The sequence below is a fragment of the Anomalospiza imberbis genome, chromosome 1 (assembly GCF_031753505.1).
Source record: "Anomalospiza imberbis isolate Cuckoo-Finch-1a 21T00152 chromosome 1, ASM3175350v1, whole genome shotgun sequence".
Taxonomy (NCBI): Eukaryota; Metazoa; Chordata; class Aves; order Passeriformes; family Viduidae; genus Anomalospiza; species Anomalospiza imberbis.
Window position 1 is genome coordinate 106,323,572 of NC_089681.1, and position 15,295 is coordinate 106,338,866.

Genomic DNA, 15,295 nt, shown 5'->3' on the forward strand with positions numbered 1-15,295 from the left:
TGTATTTCATCTTTCAATTTAAGAATTTTTTTTCAAGAACTTTAAAAGGCGTTTGTAATCAAAGAGAACCTAACATTTAAAAACTTCATTAGTCTCAATGTGTAATTTAATTGGAATATTATATTAGCACTTAATTCTTCCATGTAGTGTCTGGTAATGTATTGTAGATTAAACTTTGTCCTGCTGACTTTGCTTTCAAACTGAGTCCCACAACTCCACTATTCAAGGGTCAGAGTTTATTTGATCTAGATACAGCATTCTTAGACTTAGTGAAAAAAAATCTAAGCAGATTTTTTTTTTTCTTGGAAGCAGATAAGAGAAGAAGAGAATCAGCAGCAACTGCTTCAGTCCAAGCCTTGGCCTTAATGCAAATTCCATTCTAGATAGTGTTACATGGGAAGCTTCTAGAGAAACAAGCATTTGTTTAAGTTCTTTCAATGCATGTCCATGTAGATATATACAAGATATTTAATGATCAAGGTATACATGTGAATGTACAGTTTGGAGTGAAAATAGTATGGCTCATCAAAATTACCTTATTATGCAAGGTGAGCTTTTGCATACCTGATAGCTAATTAAGAATTTGCGAATGTACCACAGTATATTTACATACTGCAAGTTCTTAGAATTCTACACTGTTTGCATAGGTGTTTTGAAGAAAGATTATTTGTACCAGCAGCCTCACCTGTAAGCATTCTTTAAGAAAGCATTAGATTCTGGATAATGTAGGGAAATGGATCTTTAAGGCAGGCAGACTCCAACATACTCCACAGCAGTATTAAAGGAAAATGAGAGTACCACTCAAAAAAAAAAAAAAAAAAAACCTTATTTTTCAAAAATGAATTTTCTGTATCTGTGTTCTCAAAAGAAGAACTGGCAAGAAAAAGAAAGGATGGAGTTAAAACTAGGGCCTTTTCCAGTTTTGGTTTATTCCATGTAAGATAGAGAAAGCAGAATTGGTTTTGGTATTAAAGCTCCAAGTTCATAATGGATTTATAAAGATTTTATCCAGAAAGCTCTGGTAAGAATAGTGAAATGTATGTATGAAGGCCAAGAAAAAAAGCCTCCATATTCTTCTGCCAAGCAATGAAAGGGTGTTAAAACCTTAAGTTCTTCTTTCAATCCTGGTGCATTAGAAGCTATTTTTAAAATGTAAATGTAATGTGATAAATTGTATTGATCTGAACTTGCTTACATTTAGAATTTTTTTATAAGGGCAGGAGAGAAGCAATGAAGATTAAAAAAACCCATCAGTTTAAATTTGGCTAGGTAGTTGTGGTATTTCCAAGATACTCATTAGGTATGTCTGAAGATTTCTTCATCATTTCCAGATACTCACTGATAACTAAATAATACATACCTTTTCTTTTAGCCTGCCAGTTATAGAGGTTAAATCTCTCCACAGTGGGGGAATGGCAGCTAAGCACAAAGATTAGGCAATTCCCCTAGTACACAATCAGAGAAAAAAAATGCCTAGCCTGAGCTGTATCCATTCACCTCCGAGCTGTACTGTATGTTTTGTACCTCCTATATTCTCTCAGACTAAATTCTTGCCCGAACTCATAATTGGCAAGATCACATGAAATACTGGAAATGTAGACCCTAGTTATTATTAGTTCTTCATTTTCTTGTAAGATCCAAAATGTCTGTTGATCTATCACCAACAGAAATCTCTTATTTTAGAATGATTTTGTAAGCACAAGAAGCTGCATAAGGGACAGTGATGCTGCAATATCTTTTATTCTCTCACCAGAGAAATGTATTAAACACAAGAAGAAATACTTAAGGAGTTGTTTTAGTGTGTGTGTTGACATTAAGCTTTGTGTTCAGTACAACCATAAATGATCAGACTATTAGATTATCACCAGTTTTCCCACGAACTGTAAAGAAAGCTGGATCTCTGATCAGATCAAAAAAATCTCTATTAAAAAAAGTTGTTGAGTATGTCTTGTGATACCATTCAGGTTAAGAGCCTCACCTTCTTAGCATGTGCCATCTCTGGATTTATCACAATTTGTTGAATTCAGTCTTTAGTATGTTCTTAGCACTTTTTCATAACATGTGCTGTTCAAGCTCTTTCTTTTTAGAATTGCTTACCGTCCTCACAAGTGACCTCTATGACAGACACACACTTTCATATACAAATCATAGTTCTTTGCATCATACCAGCTGTAAATATGGCTGGCATGGGTTTTTACACCAAACCTGTACTGCAAAGATAAGTGGTATCCAAAATTCCTGCAAAGCAACCTTCTAAACCTTTATGTACCCCAGCTTCATCAAACTGACCATTGATCTTACTTTCCTTGTAATTGTCACAGATGTAAAAAGCTATTCCTGAAACCAGGAATGCTGCTCATTAACTCAGTTCACTAGGGCATGAATAATGACCATGTTTGAGTACAGTAGGGTTGTATTGGTTCCTTTCTTCTGCTTGGTCTTGGTACTTGAGTACCAAGGTTCAGGTACCTTTCCCTGTCTCATGAGTTTATATCAAGTAGGCTGTTTTGGAAAATATGTACTAAGTAAACTTATTACAAAAGCAAAATTAGGCAGCAAATACAGTTCTTGAGTGTTTAAAATTGATCCCTACAATAAAGCAAGGTATTGCTCAAGTAAAGTCGAGCAATGTACTAAATATATGGGGATATATTCAAAAGTTGTTCAGTAGTGGAAGGGTCACTAAACAGGAATAAAAGCTAGTAAGCTCATGAGGAGACACTAGCTAATGTTTACACTGCAGATTCAATCACCTTACAGAGGATTCAATCACCTCTAAATTTTGTAGGAAATACTCTAAAAAGCTATGACCTCTTGCTTGATCTTCAAAAGTTTATGTCAGTTTAGTTGAAGTATTCAATTTATTAGTTAAAGGAAAAGCTCAGCTTACTTACTTAGGCAATACACCTGTGCTAATTCTTTTCACAAATGGATGCAACTTAGGTCACGGGTGTGGAAGGACTGGTAGAACCAGCTTTTCTTTGCTTTAGACTAAAACTTGCAGTGCTTCATATTCAAGAGCATCCTCTACAAACCAAGTTCACCTAACACACAAGTATAAAAAGTTGAACCTTTCCCAGTCTTATAGAAATTGTAAATCATCTAGTGTTTTCAGTGTTGTTCATTTTTTCCTCTCTCTCTTTTTCTGTGTAGAATATTCTGTAGTCAAGATATGGCCCTTAGCCAAAGAGAAAATGTTAAAATAGAATCTATCTGTTGAAATAACTCCACCTCTTCAGTTGTGGTTCTTAAAATATATTGAAATTACCTTCCATATTTCAAGAGTAGAAATGTCATGCTGGAGTTTATTTCTCTCTGTGTAAAAAATTCAGTGTTCATTTTAACTCCTCTTTTACCAGACATTAAACACGGTAAACAAAATGCTCAACACACTCAAATAAGCAGTAATAGAATGTGGTTAGTAGGAGCTGTGGTAATTAAAGTGTTGTACACAAAGATTTCTCGGAGTTGCAAAGACAGTCTTGTTTTGTAGATGAGAAGTTTCATGTATGGCATTTCATTAGAGTGAAAGTACACTGTTGATAAAGATAGAGTAGATGTTTTTCTAAGAATTAGGTGTTGGCTGTATTAATGTTTACAGAAATTTTGCTCACGCCATTTTCTAGGGCTTTCACTAAAATTGTAATAATTCATTTGGAATGCTTTCCAATTAGTCTGGTATACCAAAAACAGTCTGCAAGAATTGAATTTAATTTCTGTAACTGTTTTTTTTTTTTTTATCTTAAAAAAAATTAATAAAATACATTTTTAAAACACCACCTTGTTTTTGTTTCCCCAGTTTTCTGAAAGGGAAACTAGCTTTCTTTAGATTCTTGACAGCTTAAAGGCAAGTTCTTTGCAAACTGAATGTATCAAGTGATGTCTTACCTGAACTACATGATTCATCTAGCAATCGTATTTTACTTCATTGTTTGTAACATTTTTTTAACATTGGAAATCTAGCAGGGACATAAGCTTCAGCTTTTTGTTGTGCAAATAATTCATATTTATTCAAGACACTGTGCTATACATATGTTTCCCAAACATTATTATAAAAATATTAATGAAAAGCATGGTGCCTATATTAAAATACTATGAAGGGTAAAACACTCTGAATGTTACCTGTTACAACAGTGTACAAATGCTATAAGAAGTAGTTTAGTGGTAGCTATGAATCCTGGCAATACCAATGCCAGGTAAGTTCAGTTTACTGTATACAGTCTTTGCAGGGATTATGTTATATTTTGAACATATCTTTCAAACTCTTTCGCTGCTTCAGGATACAGCAGACTTTAACATGTACATTTCAGGGGATCTTGGCCAATTCTAAGAGGATAAGTGTTGATTAAAGTTACATGTTTTGTATTAGCTCAAGTATTCACTTCAGCTGTTTTGTTGGCTCAAAACAGAACACCTCTGAAAACAAAATGAAAGTGCACATGTAGGTCAGATACACTGAGGAATCCTGATAGACTACATAGTAGCCTACAGTTGGAATGTAGACACAAAACATATGGATCTACTGTATCATTCAGAAAGTCTATTGGGTTTGTTGGTTTTTTTTTAGTGTAGAAAGCACACCGTCCTTCAAAGGAAATTTTCATAGCTATTGAATTTCCAAACTCCTGCTATTGTTGGGGGGTTTTAATAGCGTTACAGGCTTTGTACATACTAGACTTGTAACCTGCCCTTGCTTCAGCTCTGACAATTACACTGGTCACATTAGTGGCCATGTATGAATTGGCCTGATGTTGGTGGTTAGTCCTGGCATCCTGAAACAGGGATCATAAACCTGAAGTTGAACATGAATTATGGGGTAGTAATATAGAAGCTTGCACTGCTGCTATTGCAATAGTCAGCTTTGTGTGACACTAGCATTTACACAACTTCAAAATGTAAAATACAATTCAACAATAGTTTCTTCATCCCCTCACTCTAAAAAGCATTTTTTTTACTCCATCTTCTGTCACCTGGTTATGGTCTTTGATCAGGCAGCATGCCTAATGACAAACTTCTAAAACTATGTGGACTTGCCTTGTCTCTCAAAAATCCTGACAAACAAGGCTCCTTGATTTCCTGTTTCAGTATCACACAGATAATTACACCCAAAACAAAGATTCATTAATTCATTTGCTCCTTCTACATGAATAAACATTAATGAAACCATGTCAATGAAGCTCTAAGAAATTTGTGGCACTGTGCAACAGGAAATCTTAAAATACTTGGAAAGATTTTGTAAAAGGGCTAAAAACTAACAAAGTAGTAAACTTCTGCTCTGAACAACAACTGCCTTCCTCTGTTAGAGCAACCCAAATTTGCCTGCTGCATCCACGAAAGCTGTTCATTCAGTGAAGGTCAAAGGTTTTGTTGTTGGTGAACCAGCTGATGATCTGTAAGCCTGTCAGGCTGTACTGCTGAGCGTAACAAACTGCTGTGCATTGCTGACGTGCGTCACAGGACCCTGGGGTTTTGCACGGGGATTAGTCAGGCTGTATTTGGAAACGCCCTCAACTGCACCCTGTGCTGCTATATTAGTGTGTCTCAAGCAAGAGGAATTTTCTTTTGCTTCTGCAGCTGCTCCTGCAAAACCCTCTGGTAAGTGTGCGCAGCTTCTGTCAGCAGTATTGACTGTATTCTTGCCTGTGTTTTTAAGCCAAGGTTATGAGCTGAGGGCTTACTTACAGCTGTTAATTGTGACTGTGAAAAAAACTAAAAAACTGTATTTTTAAATTAAAAATTTGATAGCATAGAATGAGCAGCAGCATCAAAGGAATAAATATATTTAGTGGTTTTCATTGAATAGGTTAATTCAGCTTAAATATTCCTCTACTTTTAACTATGTATCAGACTATTCTGAAGTCCTGGTATTTTGACAGTGATGTTGCTACATACCATGCATGTTGGCTTTTATTTTATACAGCAAGAATAGAAAAACCACATAATATAGCAGACCAATTCTTAAAAGGATTTGGTTGGTTTTTGTTGGCAGCCTGCATGCAAGCCCTGCATCTCTGGACTCTGCTTGCCACCTATGCTGTTGCAGTAGGACAAAATCAAGGACAGAAGAATCAGGAGTGCCCTAAGCTCAACGCACAGGTACTCTCCTTTAAAAACACAAGAGGAAATGCTGTTGTCATGTTTTCTGTGAAAGCGCTCTCTCCAGATTTTTATAAGGGTTTTTTTTTTTCCAAATTAAGTATCAAAACCCAGCACATTAAGTATAAAAATATGTAAATAAATAAACAAAGTAAACCAGGAAAATTATTTTAGTGTGCATCCTATTCCATGTCTTAAAATAACTTAGACAGTGAACCCATTTTCAGTTATTTCATATAACCTGTGCTGGGTATCTAGTTTTACAGCATGTTATCAAGCAACTGTGTACATACTTACTGTTCTGTTGTTTCATACCCATAATAACTACTTTTTAGCTAAGTAGTCCTAAGGCTATTTCTTGGCAGAACTACTAAAATAGTAATTTGGTAATTACTAGTTACTAAGGATTTCTTACCGTATTTGAGTTTGCATCATCTGAATACAAAATGTATTATGGTTTTGGGAATTATAAATTAGTGAGTCTCTGTCCTGAGCTCAGATTATGCTAGAAGAGTGCCCCATAACTAGTGAAGTTCTCCTGACACCTGCACATAATGGAGTGACTGATGTGATTATACTCATGTCCAATATCTCTTGATGTTCCTGTCTAAAATATAAGCCTACTAACAGCTGGAGCAGCTAAGAGGAACCTCTGTTGCACTCATGGGCCAGAATTCAAATTGTCTGAATTATAGGCAGTCTTGCTGTATACATGTATGAGCATATGGAGGAAAAAGATCCCCACAGTGTCATTCTGTGGATTTTGTTATGGCTCCCCTGCTTCTTGCAACTCAAATGCTGCAAGCAGCAGAAATTACATGGAGAAGCTTGCATGCTTTTCAAAAGTTTTTTGTAAGCTTTGTTTTCTAGAGCAAGTCATGTTCTGCAATAATAGCAAAAAAAAAAAAAAAAAGAAAAAAAGGAAAAAAAAAGATTGAAAAATAACATGTAAATTAAGGAATGTGCCCCATTTCTTTATTTTTTTACCAAACTGTTACTTTTTTCCACCAGGAACACCAAAACCAGTTTTCTGTAGCTTCTGGGTATCAAATTTCGCAGCTATTACTGCTGCCATGCCCTGCCTTTTTTCGTACATGTCCATAAATGAATATATGTGATAGCTAGTCTAAGACCTTGAAACTGGGCATCTGCAGTTCCGAAAATAAATGTCATTTAATCTTGGTTTATACTCTTGTACCTGTAAGCTGTCACCATAGATTAGAATAAAATTTACAAATCATTTTCCCCTATCCAATTTATGACTTTGATTTTCATTTGCCTTGCTCAGAAATAATATGGATAGCTCTCTCTCCCTGCCAGCCACCCCTGTGTGTTCTCTCTATCAAAAGATAACTGGTTTGAAACCTAGTCTAGTCTAAGGCAGGTTTACCAACAAAGTAGGAAAACAGAAATTGTGTTATACTGTTAATAGCATTACAGCTAGATCTTTATTTAGGTCTTATTTATTGCCCTGTCCCTTTCATGACATTATGGTAATCTGAAATTTTGTGGAATATTTTTAATACATTTACAAGTGTGAGAACAGTTCTTACTGTGATTCAGAATTACTGACATCTAAGATAGTACAACGTCAATCATTGAGATTTATAGAGAAGTTCTCTTAAAATTTTGTCCACCCATAATCCAAGGTGTTTTCTTAGCAATGATATGGTTTTTGGGAGGCTTCCATACTAGATAAGTCTTTATAAAATAAGAATTTATTACCACTACTTGGTATTTGCCAAGTAGTGTAGGCTTACAGGGTATAAGTATAAAAATACTCTGCACCGGTTTTTTATGTCCTTCGTCAAAGCATTACTTAGCAGACTTATGATGACAACCTCCTACAGTTGGAGTAATATTTCAGGCTCTGTGTCTAGAATTGATTGTGAAATGAGCCATATCTCTATGTAGTTAAGATAGCAAGTTATTCATCAACTCATCCTTCCCTACTTAAAATTGACAGTGAAAACAAAAGGTCACTCAGTTGTCCTTAATATGGAGATTTTTGTTTGATTTTTTTAATTTTTGTGTTAATCATCAGGACTTGTTTTACTGGGCAGGGGGAGGAAAGTAACTGCTGTACCTCCAACACTCAGTAGACTGAAAAAATTCAGTACAATCCTAGCTCCAGAACATGACATTACGCCTTGTGGACACAATCGGTTTTTAATTTCCTGGAATACCTAATTGGAAATGTCTACAGTGGCAGTTGTAAATTCACTTAGATCACTAAAATGAATGGTCTTATCACCAGCTCCTCTTTTATAATCAAATTGATACAGCATGCACTTAAGATACACGGTGCCTCACATACTAAGAAGATAACTTATGTACTAAGCAGCACCTGGATACATAAAAGCAGTTATTTTGCACTTCTGCTATCCAGTTGTATATAAGAAACCTCATTTCAAAACTATAATTCAATATGGCAAATACCTGTCTTTATTTAACCCAACTACACAGATGCATGTCTCATTACTAAATAGATTTGTAATTTTCAGAACTATCCTTGTTGTAAATGACCCATTCTGTGGTTTGTAGGACTGGGGGAATTTCCAAACCTGCGTGAATCCGTTACTGTTCATTCCTCAAGGTATGACCATAACATTCTTAGCTACAAAATAATTTCCAACATCCTTATTCCAGTTACCTGCTATCACAAACAAGCAAGATAATTTTTTTCCTTTTCCTAAATCCAACTAAGCTCAGCGTTTAAAATAATCTTTTTCAGGTTTGTTCTTCCTTCTCTCAAAGGCTCCTTAGAAATGTCAGAGACTAGAAACTAAGATGTATTTGTGGCCGGTGTATATGCCAACCACAACTCCCTTTGGGAGTTGTCATACATACGTTTTAAGATACACCAGCCTCTGAGCTATTCAGTAGCATATAGATGCTCTTGGTAAGAAAGCAAAACTCTTCTCACACTTTTGTATTAGGACAGAATAAATAGGGGCACTTAAGTGATTTAACATGATGTACTTTCAGATGTCACCATGAATTTTAAATTCCTTTCCTGTGCTCATGTAGTTTTAGTCCTGTATGTAGAAACTCCTGGTTCTGAAAAGCTTTCTTGACTTGGTTAAGTGCTGTGGAGATTTTTGGTTGGCTGTTTCTCTAGCTGTGCTCATCCCAGTCAACTGGTTCATCAGAATTTTGGGAGGTTTAGGTGCACACTGAGTTGACTGCTAGAATTTTCTTAAACAGTAAATAGAAACACTAATTTTAGCAAATTGACTGAACTTTTCACCCTTTGCTCTTTCATCTGTCTTATCAGTTCTTTCCAACTAGAATCTGCTTTTCTCTTTCAATTCTGAAGAATGGCAAATATGCAACAATGAAATAACAACTAAACTGGGCAGAAGTGGAAAACATCGGAGGAGACAGTTTGCCAGAAAATTGGTGGCTGCAGTTTCAGTTTCATTTACCCAGTCCTTAGACAGTTTCATTTACCCAGTCCTTAGACAGTTTCATTTACTTCTACTATAATAATGATAAAGAATAAATAAAATAATTACTACTTAATGTTCAGTTGCAAATACTAATACAAGGAACTAGTGATAGGAAAAGTGGCTATTCTGTCTAACCATATTTGTCTGAGGCTTTATCAGGTGTCACAACTGTAATGTAGACTTGTTTTTTCCTCTGAGAGTGCCTGTGAGACTGAAAATGTCTGGGTTATACTTGCTGCAGAAGACTTTCTGCCATCCCTAAATTAAAATACTCTTCAACCAATTTGTGTGCAAAAATAAAAAGTGTGTTAGAAATAAATTAATCTTATAAATTGATCTTGAGTATGAGTTTACAACATCAAAGCAGGAAGCTTTCATCATACTTTAAATCTTTAGCAATTTCTTGTTTGACATGATCAACTAAAGTGTTTACCAAGATTTTTCCTCAGGTTGTTTCAGAAACTTACGAAAGGGCTCAGTCTGAAATGCAACAGTACCAAACAATCCAATTTTCCTCATCCAGTCCCTTCCTCTGATCTCTCCATCTACCTCAACATCTGTTTAAATTAATTATATTAGGAAATCTGTTGCTTTGTATCTAAGTAAACCAAATAATGCTTGAACTACTTCTTTAAAAAGTATGCATTCAGATTTCACAGTTTAATTTTTGCATTCTAAATCTAAAAATACATATATAATTTGCTGAAAGTTAAAGGAATTAGATTAGTCAATTTATGGTACAAAAATTACCAAGTCAAAGTGCTTTGTGCTTCATTATAAAGAATATTGTAAATGCAGAAAAAAGTGGAAAGCTTACTTTTGTTTACTAACACCATATAACATACGAAAGAAATACCATGAAGCACCTTTAAAGAGTTACAGGTATTACAGATACATATTTTGTTTTGTGAAGCTAGATGTACTGTGAATTGTGAATAAATAAATGCTTGGTAAAGGTATGTCTCAAATTAGTAAATTCTTTAATGGATATTTTTCAGGAATTCTATTTCTTGTCAACATTCATTAGCTTTCTCCATCGCTCTGAGCCTGGGAAGTAGCTGAGAGCTGGAAGTCAATCCTGGTGTACTTTTTTGGCTTTGCTGTGCTAAAAGAAGTAGTAGCAAGGCACTGCAACAACACAAGGAACTCAGAGATATTGGCTTAGGGCATACCACTTTTACAGAAAATATCTTTGCCAAAGGATCAGAAGGGAAAACCTTAATTCTTCCAATCGAAGTGGAATTAATAGATTTTGTTTCTTTACGAGATTTATAAAGCAAAAAAGTAGTGAATACCCTGTTCAGGACAGAATTTTTGACAAGATACTGTGGTATAGGTGAAATTTTTTTGAATGGTTAGAAAAACTTGGAAATTTATCAGAGACTCATGATTAGGGCTCTAGAAGGATTTCTGTTTTCGGTTTTCAGCAGTGTCTTTGAGGATATCAGCCAGAAAGTAGCAGTAAGCACAGTGGGGATTTAGAATTATTTGTTTTACTGAAAGATAGGAGCACTGACATGGAAGAAAAGATACAGTCCAGAAAGATTAAATGTAAAATTTAACACTTTGCACAAATACCTGTTTCTTTCTAGGAGTCATTTTGAAGACTTTTTGGTCACTACCAACTGAATTTGAGTCGTTCTCACCATATTACTGCTAACACAGGGCATGTATTTTAACGTACTTGCAAAGATGCTATCTGAAGACAAGGGCCAAAGTGGCCCTTGAGCCAAGGCCTTGTCAGAGTAGAGCAGAAAGGTTTTACCCACAGTCATGGATGCTGTGTTGGAAAAACAATGTGGTTCAAGTGGGTGGACCAAGACAACATCAAGAATTATCAGAGATTTAGAAAATTGTGTTCTGCAAAAGAAGATTGAAGAACACTGGGGTTTTACATTCAGGCAGAAGGGAAAAATTTATCCAGTGAGCGTCTGAGAAAAAGAACACTTTCCTCCTAGTTGAATGACTTAAAATTATAGTAAGGAAGATTAGACATTAAGCAAACTTTTCTAAACATACAGGTAGCTGAGGAATGTGAGGAATATGTGAGTGGGGGTTTTGAAGAATGAGTTAGATGAGCCTCTGCTCATGTAGCTGTAATGTTTTGTTCCCATCTGAGAACAGAGCGGACTAGAGCTGATATTTCGAGTTATGTCCGGATCCTTCTTGTGTCTGGTACACAAGTGTCTTTTCCCTTACAAAAACATATGTTTGCAATACTTTAAAATGGTACCTGTTTCTTATGTGATAATCAAATTGCAATTTGACTGCAAGTTGGCTATTACTAATGAAGAAAAGATTTACTAGCATCAAGAGCTGCAAGAAAGAGTTCTGCGTGACTTACTGACAATTGGTGATATGAGAACTCTGGGTCCAGAAACTTCCTGAAATAGAAGCTCCCCCCCACCTTTTTTTTTAATCTCATTGCAGCACAGATTACATGCTAGCTATAAGAAAAGGAAGGTTGAGGGATCAGAGTATTAAAAATGTAATTCCTAACACTTTATCATCTCTGAAGTTTTATAAACAGAAAATAAAGCTTACTACTCATAAATGCCTGTTTAGACAGATTGCAAATGTCCAATGTCTTTTTTGTAGAATGGGTCTATACATGATTATAAAGGAAATAAATACATTCTACACTGGGAAATTCCTGTAAATAAATAGTCCTTCTACCATTCTGCAAGTCTGAAGATAAACTCTTAGAGTAAGAAAAGGCTTGGGGAATTGTTTGGGGAAGGATGGGGTTTTGTGGGCTTTGGGGTTTTTTTCTTCTTTTACACCAAATTCCTCATTTATCATAACATTCAAGAAATATACTTCATCCAAAAGGAATACGTAGTGTGATATCGTGTTATTTCAAAAGTGCGTAGTGAAATAGGTAACGGTAGCAATTGATGGACTGGCTAGGAAGGAGGGATTACTGCACAGCCTAGTATTGAAGTACTCAGTTGACACTCATTCAGCATTCTCAAGGAAACAGTGGATGTCTTCTTTAACGCTGTTGATACTTTAAGGGCATATTAATTGCAAAGAGAGTTAGTTTTAAGATTTACCATCTCTTAGTGCCATATCTGAATCACAAGATGATCCCATATGTCCTGTTCCTACATATCTCCCTTTTTTCCTACAAATATAATGACCTTTTCTGTGAGTGTCAACTTATTGAATAAAGTTATATTGGGAAAGCAGAAGTTGTAAGCAAACAGAACAATGTGCAGTCATTGATTAATACATCCAGAGTATCTTGTGCTTCTTCTTACTCTTGTCTTTCTGTCCCGACCATGTCTTGATGTCACATGAATTTGTTTGTAGATGCAGAGCTTCCAATCTGATGGATAGCAGCTATTGCCCAGGAGGTTTTCCTCTGCAACTGTATTTATGTCTTTGTTCTTACTCTTCATAGATGCCAGAATTTCAGAAGAAGACTGTCCATATTAAGGACCCAGCAAGAGTAGAGGAGATTATTTGTGGCCTCATCAAAGGTGGAGCTGCCAAACTTCAGGTAAAGGTGCAAAGAGTTTGGAATAAAAGCAACTGTAGGATTGTTACTCTATGCCAAAAAAAAATTAAGCATATCTATATATATGTAATAGAATTCAACCTTCAAAAAATCTCCAAAACTTAGACATCTTAACTCTTTTAATAGTCCTTGTTGATTCAACTGTAATTCAGCCAGACACTAGTTAAGTAAATTACATAATAGCATAGAAGCTTAGTAATTTCAGAAAATATTCTCAGCAAAGGAATGAGAAAAACATTTTTGTTAGAAAAAACATGACTATTCTGGGATATACTAGCTTCCATGTCAATGGCTCAATAGAATAGGGAGGCTTCTGTGACACACATGCTACTCAGCTGCAGCTATTGTTGATCATTCAGAATTTCTAGCCATTCTTTATTTTGTTCCTCCATGTTGTAAGACAGTTTTGCTTTTTCTTTCCTTAAATAGATTATTACAGATTTTGATATGACATTAAGTAGATTTTCCTACAATGGAAAAAGATGTCCAACTTGTCATAGTGAGTACTTTATTTTTTTTTAATACAGATTGATTTGTTTGCTCCTTTTAGTTTTTCCTATATATTAATTTTCTGTTTGATTTATTTCCTAATGAGATTTTATATTGGCTTGTTACCTAATCTGTACATTCTACTGACAAAGTATTCTAGTGACTGTTTTTATGTGTGTATATATACATATTAATCGAAATCTGTGTGAATTAAATCAGATTAGTTGCCATTCACAATTAAAGCATTAAGTTTTGAATTCTCGAATGTTAGTGGCTAAATATGGTATGGTTGACTTTTGTTTTTCAAGAGCCCATCATAGTCCTGACACCTGCAAGAACCAGATTGTAAATTCTTTAGAATTCTTGGCAATTTTATCGTTATGCTGTAGTCTTTTGGAACAAACAAGGAGAAGTGTGAACTGTAAAACATATGGGATGCCTCAGAATTATTTCAAAAACAATTACATCTCAAGAAACAGATACAAAAGCCTGTAATAGACCTTGAAAATCAGAGATGAAGGGCATCTTTATACTTAGGAAGAAAAATGTGCTTTTTGCTGGTTGCTGGTAAGAAAAGTTCTGAGGAAGCATATTGGTATGTCACCAGACATTGTCACCTGTGCCATTTACAATGTTGTAGAGCAAAGTAGAAGAAATGCATCATCTTGTTTAACTGTCTTTTTTCCCCCTTTCCCAGACATCATTGATAACTCTAAGATCATCACAGATGAATGTCGGAAAAAGGTAAACAAAAAACCTACAAGCATTTGGTTTGTTGTACAGACATCTGTCATTATTCCCTGACAAGAATGATATTTTGATTGCTTAGACCAAACACCAATGTATTTTATGAAATACATTAAACATCTGATGGGGTTTTTTCCCTTCAGTTATTGCAGCTGAAAGAAACTTATTATGCCATTGAAATTGATCCAGCTCTCACCATTGAAGAGAAATACCCATATATGGTAGAATGGTAAGAGACACCTCCTATTTTCAGATTGTATTAATAGTAGATTTAGTAAGTTTTTAAAAGCAAATTAATGGCAGTACTTAGCTTTTAGCTATCACAGTAACTGAATTAATCTCTTAAAGTTATGTACAACTGGTTTTGTTTTGCTCTTAACCTGAATAAGTAAGAATTAACCATACAGGATGCTTTCCATCATGAAATTTAATGAAAGGGGAACCTTAGTAAGCAACAGTCAACCCATTTTTTGTTTATGTTCTAGGTACCATAAATCTCATGCACTACTCATTGAACAAGGCTTACAGAAGGATAAGTTTGCAGAAATTGTAAGGGAATCTGATGTTATGCTGAAGTAAGTTCCTTTTGATTTGAATTTTATCAATCTGTTTCAAAGCATTTTCTGTAGATTCTTCCTGAGTGTTGGGGGGAGGAAAAAAAAAGAAAAGAGAAATTAAGAAACCCACACATTTTCCTGAGAATGAGACACCTTAACCTTGGACCACATTGAGCTCTCCATGCTCCCACTTAATTGGTGTGCTGTATCTAAATGTAGACAGTAATTTCACTGTATAAAGCAGAGATCTGGAACTTTTAGTCCCTTCTCTACAAGCTTAATTTCTGTAGACTTTCATTCTCTTTAAATTGCACTGGTGATCCTTTTTTTTTAAGAGCAATGTAAAGTATAACTTAATTCCTTTGAGAAACATGTTTCATATGTTGTATTAAATATTGTTCTTCCTCTATGACTGAAGGCAAGTTTAAAAG

The 15,295-nt window shown here is 35.1% G+C and overlaps 1 protein-coding gene across 7 annotated transcripts in view; it reads left to right on the top strand.

Annotated features, from left to right (window-relative positions):
* The window catches only part of NT5C3A (5'-nucleotidase, cytosolic IIIA), a 32,307-nt gene that overhangs the window by 7,675 nt on the left and 9,337 nt on the right, over window positions 1-15,295 (top strand). For 3 of the 7 annotated variants that reach the window (XM_068204106.1, XM_068204096.1, XM_068204121.1), the window contains exons 2-7: window positions 5,990-6,096; window positions 12,955-13,053; window positions 13,501-13,570; window positions 14,258-14,304; window positions 14,451-14,536; window positions 14,793-14,882. In XM_068204106.1, coding sequence (XP_068060207.1) covers window positions 5,990-6,096; window positions 12,955-13,053; window positions 13,501-13,570; window positions 14,258-14,304; window positions 14,451-14,536; window positions 14,793-14,882 — 499 coding nt within the window. Of the gene's footprint in view, window positions 1-5,445; window positions 5,596-5,989; window positions 6,097-8,634; window positions 8,693-12,954; window positions 13,054-13,500; window positions 13,571-14,257; window positions 14,305-14,450; window positions 14,537-14,792; window positions 14,883-15,295 lie in introns of those variants that run through there. The other 4 variants (XM_068204115.1, XM_068204152.1, XM_068204132.1 and 1 more) reach the window with 3 other exon arrangements.